At 41.8% G+C, this 4,904-nt stretch overlaps 1 protein-coding gene across 3 annotated transcripts in view; it reads left to right on the top strand.

Annotated features, from left to right (window-relative positions):
• morc3a (MORC family CW-type zinc finger 3a) overlaps positions 1–4,582 on the top strand; it is a 22,637-nt gene extending 18,055 nt beyond the window's left edge. Inside the window, exons 15-19 of one of the 3 annotated variants that reach the window (XM_015032112.1) lie at positions 1,651–1,741; positions 1,801–1,879; positions 2,247–3,306; positions 4,007–4,146; positions 4,247–4,582. In XM_015032112.1, coding sequence (XP_014887598.1) covers positions 1,651–1,741; positions 1,801–1,879; positions 2,247–3,306; positions 4,007–4,146; positions 4,247–4,394 — 1,518 coding nt within the window. In that variant the 3' untranslated portion in view covers positions 4,395–4,582. Of the gene's footprint in view, positions 1–1,650; positions 1,742–1,797; positions 1,880–2,246; positions 3,307–4,006; positions 4,147–4,246 lie in introns of all 3 variants that reach the window. The other 2 variants (XM_015032113.1, XM_015032114.1) reach the window with 2 other exon arrangements.
• Positions 4,583–4,904: the final 322 nt, after the last annotated feature.

Genomic DNA, 4,904 nt, shown 5'->3' with positions numbered 1-4,904 from the left:
AGTATGCACACAGGATTCTGTACTTCCCTCATGATACAAGAGTCATGGTGGTGCTCATCTTTTCTCCTCTGGACAGTCCAGATGTTCCAAAGAGTCTATTTTTATCTTGGATGTTTTTCTTGCTGTCCTGCTGGACACCAGGCTAGGTTTCTACCACCGTGTCTGAGCGGAAAGTCACACACAGCTGCCGGCTGCTCCCGAGCGTCAGCAGTGCAGAGCTGAAGGAAGACACTTGATGACCGTCTTAGATGCCCGATTTTTTTTTCTTCAAAGCAGCTGAATCTCTTCCCTTGGAGTTCTCGACTCTGTAAATGAATTCAGGTGCAGCCTTGACTCTGAGGCCCTTTTGATCCAAAGCTGCATAATTAATAAAAGAAGAAAGGTTTCAAGACTCACCATCTTTTAAAAAAAAAAAAAAAAAAAAAAAAAAATCATTCTCCTTCTCTAATCTAATCAGAATGGCTGAATAATATCAGCTCAGGCTGAAGTGTCATTTTGTCAAAAGGCTAAAAAATTCACTTAAAATTATTAGTTTTTAAATTAATATTCCTCTGATATCTTTGAAAATCCTCCTAGGCTCAGTGCAGGTGTCACCATAAAGCGAAAGGTGTGGAAATGCACCCAGCAAAATGTCTGTCAATTCCAAAACTCTTAAGCAAATTTAGAATCTGGTAAAGTTTTACAATTTATGCTTAAAACTCAGCCTTGGCATTTGGATAAACTGAAGTGCTTTTATTTTTTTTTAATTATTTTTTTGAATTGATATAAGAGAATTGCATTACAACACACATGGATGAGCTTCTGTTTGTCACCCATTTTTACTGGATAGCAACAGACTAGGCATATCCTTCTCTCCTGAACTTCAAAAGACAGATTGAAGATTTTTATTAGGTTGTGGGATTTCATGTTCTTACATGTTTGAAGAATCTGGCTTTAAGGAGGAACTTTGGGAAACGTCTGTTCAAATTGGAAAAAATACTGAAAGAAGTTCAATTTTTACACTCACGTTCAACCAAATATTCACACATTAGAGGATTGTGGCAGAATTCTGTTTTTGGTAAAGTTTTGACCTGCTGCTACTAAAATAAAAACCAATATCAGAAGGTATAGGAACAACACTCAAAGTACTGCCAGCATTTCTGAATCCGACATTTTAACTAGCACAAGCTCGTTCAGTGTTCAGAAAGATTAAAAAGAATCTTTTGTAACACATTTAGCATTCATGTTATTTGCTGGAAGTCTTGCTCTCTCCCGCTCTTTTGCAGCCTGAATGTAAAGCAGACATATCTCTTCACATTGAAGCAGACTATAGAAAGCACATTTTGTAGCTTTAGTTTCTGCTCACCATTTATCAGTTCAACCCAAAACCAATGATTTGTTGCATGAAGCCAGCATGTTGCAAACAACTAAAACTCATGTTTTTGTGCAAGAAATGTTGCAAAAGAATTTCCATGATTTCCTCATGATTAAATCCTGCAACATGAGGAAGTTGTGTCAGACAGAATTTTACTTGGTTCTTTTGGAAAATAAAACGGATATTTTCAAGTCAGAACTTAATATTAGGTTCCCTGCTGACTTGGATTAAAATTTCACACAAAAAAAAAGTGGTTCCAGAAAATTATTGATTTTAAAAAATCGTTCTCTCTGCAGTCTCCTAATTACCTGACGAGTAGGGCTGATTCCACCCTGCGGAGGTCCTCAAACATTACGCAAGCTCGTAAGGACATGATTTCTTCTGCAGGTTAGCAAAATGCAAACCAACCAGACGATTGAGACGAACTTGTTTTCTATCCTCCGCAGCCGGCAGCCCCCCCAGCAGCGAGTCTCCTCTTGTGATCACCAACGTTTGCTCGCTCTCAGCAGCATCAGCAACCCTGAGGTATGAGGATGCAGTGCCCTGAAAATGTATTCACTCACATTTTTGTGACATGCACAACTACAAACTGTATTTTTTCTTTTTTTTTGTAATCAGGATATTACACAGTAAACCAATACATCGTAGTTCAACTAATAAAGTACAACTCAGCATGTCACATTTTAAGAACGTGTTTATTTTTGAAACCGTTTGTTTTTCTTCAGTTTCACAATTATGCTCTACTCCGTGTTGGGCTATAACACAGTCTCCAAAATAAGATGAAATTAACAAAAGTTGCAAAAGGTAGAGGGTTGTGAACACATTTGCAAGACACTGTGATTATATCACAGTGATGAATGGTCATGAATACTTGGTTGTTTTTGCTCTGCAGGGGGAAAAGGAGCCAGGTTGTCACTCCACAAAGCACGCCAAAACGACCCAGAGTGAACGGTTTCCAGCCGGGTGCCTCTGACACCCCCGTATCCGTGCGCATTGACAGCAGCGACACGGATGAGACCGATGATGACGACATTGTCATCTTGGAAACTGCAAGTACGCCCAAGCCCAAACAGCCCGTTGGTACTTTAAGGAAAGTGAAGCAAGAGAAAGAGGAGAGTGAAACTCAAATCCCGATGGTGCTAGAGTGCACCGACGACGCTGCTGTGGACGAGACCTCCGCGGCGACGGCCGAAGCCGAAACCTGCCCACCTACAGCAGTGGCGAGCGCCACCACCCAGACCACCGCTTTTGAAGTGAAGGAGGAACAACCGAGTCAGAATCAGACCGAAGGGAACGGCGAAACGGCTAGTAGGAGTGGTTCAACTCCAGATCTGCCCGTTGAAAGAGAAGTGAAGAAGGAACAGCAGAATCGGACTGAAGGAAGCTACGAAACGGCTAGTAGGAGCAGGTCCATTGAACGAGAAATTAAGCTGGAGCGCGGTGAGGGGGTTGAGAACCACCAAGGGGAAACCTTGGGCAACGGAGTGGCACATATGGAGAGTGATGAAGGTGCCGGTCCTTCTTCTTCTGTTCTGCAGTACCCCAATATCGATGAAGTTCAGAAACAACAAGATCAGCTCGTGGAGCTGATGCAGGAAACGGCCCAGGAGAGAGACGCCTTGAGAGAGCAGCTGAAACTTCTCACCTCTCAGCTTGAGGACATGCAGAGCCGACTGCAGGAACAGTCTCAGGCCAAGGTAAAGGAGTCCTCACACCAAGCCTGCCAGACTGACACTCAGACAGACTACAAGGGCCTTTTTGAGAGGGCCAAACAGAAAATCAATGATTTAATACGGGACAAAGAGGCTTTATTGGCAGCTAACGAGAGCAAGAGCAATCCAAACTCTGGCCAAGATGAGGAAAATGACATTGAGGAGATTTCGCTTAAAGTCAGCCGTCTGGTCCAAGAACTAGACGAGAGGAACAAGGAAAGGGAAGAACTGCGCCTGCAGGTCAGTATGCCATCCAAAATATTCTCTTTCCATCATGCATATAATTTTAGCTCCCTATAAAGCAATAATAAAAGAGCTGACGTAGCGATCAGTGTCCAAAGACGTTAGCAATTATTTTAGGAAGGTGACATATTGAAAACGAACAACCAGACTGTAAAAGCACATCTCACTAAATCAGAGTACCACTGAAGGGGTAATGTGTTCCAGTAATTCAATTCAAAAAGTGAAACTTGTAGAGATGCACTATCCACAGTGGGATATAGTTTAAGAGAGTGTTTCTGATCAAATGGATTATGGATGACAGAAAATCCAAAGTAAATTTTTTATAAAAGGTAGATTGATAAAGACATATTATGTTATGGTCCACACTAGTAATTCAGTTCAGTAACATCAGTTCAGGAATATCAGACCTGATGTTGGGACAAAAAGCACTGGACTGTTGCTTTAAGATGCAAATGAAAGGCTTTCATTTACTTTGAAATCAAGGTCATAGAGTCTGGAAGAGAGGGGAGAACAGAATAGAAGTTGCCTAATATTTTTATTCATTTATTTGTGTTTTTGCTCAACAAGTAACAACAGAAAATATCTGAAATCACTTGATTTATAAAACTGGATCATTTCATAGTTCAGACATTTTATTTGTACATTTTTCCATCTTTGTTTTCCTGATGTGAATTCTCTATTTTTTCCCCCCCGACAGCTGGATAATCTGGAGGAGGAGAAGTCGACTTTGGCAGCCCAGTGTGAGGAGCTCAAGTTGAGAATGCAGCAGCAAAGAGAAAATGCTCAACCTTCAGCAGGGTCCCGCACCTCTGGCACAAACTCAGACGCCTCCAGTTGGTAGGACTGCAGAAAACCCACTAATGTGTTTCTATGAAACCGTCGGGACAGGAATCTTAATCTCTCTGGTTCATATTTTTTCCTCTATTCCTCTTTTCAGCTTGATCGAGCTCCGTCAGAACGTCGGCCGCCTCCTCGTCTCCCGGGTGCCGGCGCTGGACCTGGCGCAGGTCAATTTCGAATGCAACGTCATCGATGAGATCCTCGAGCAGGTTCTTACAGGCACAGACTTCGATTTCCCAGGCTGAAATGCTGCGCTCGGTTTGGAAAGTCACCTCCACTGAATTAAGGTCTTCCTGCTCACCCTCGGATCTGGAAGGAGGTCCAAGCCTGACCTGTTTCCAAAATGGATTGTAAACTTTTGGACTTCTGAAGAACATTTTCAGGGAGTCAAATGAATGTCTGAGGTTTATTTATTTAAAATGTTCACATTTTATGATTTTTGGTCTCTGTTTTTTTGTTGTTTTTTTAAGTGCGTCTCAGTTACAGACCTGTTTTAAAGAGAATCAGTGTGATGTTTGTTCCCATGAATTGTTCCTGAATTATGAAAGGCCGTGTTCTGTCCTGCGCCTCTCACCGTCTTCCTGTTTCATAGTCTGGCTTGTGTAAAATCTGGACATCCGTCGTCATTACCAGTTTTATACAAATCCTTCCAGATTCTCCTGCTTAGACTTGTAAAATCAGGAATCTTAACTCATCTGAGGCTCAGGTTGAAGATGTCAGAGAAATTTGTGTTTTTACATAATTTCAGCATCTTT

This window comes from Poecilia latipinna, unplaced genomic scaffold, assembly GCF_001443285.1.
Source record: "Poecilia latipinna isolate Pla-1442-1.1 unplaced genomic scaffold, P_latipinna-1.0 Scaffold231, whole genome shotgun sequence".
Taxonomy (NCBI): Eukaryota; Metazoa; Chordata; class Actinopteri; order Cyprinodontiformes; family Poeciliidae; genus Poecilia; species Poecilia latipinna.
Note: the sequence above shows the minus strand (reverse complement) of the source record. Positions and strands in the feature narration are given on the sequence as shown.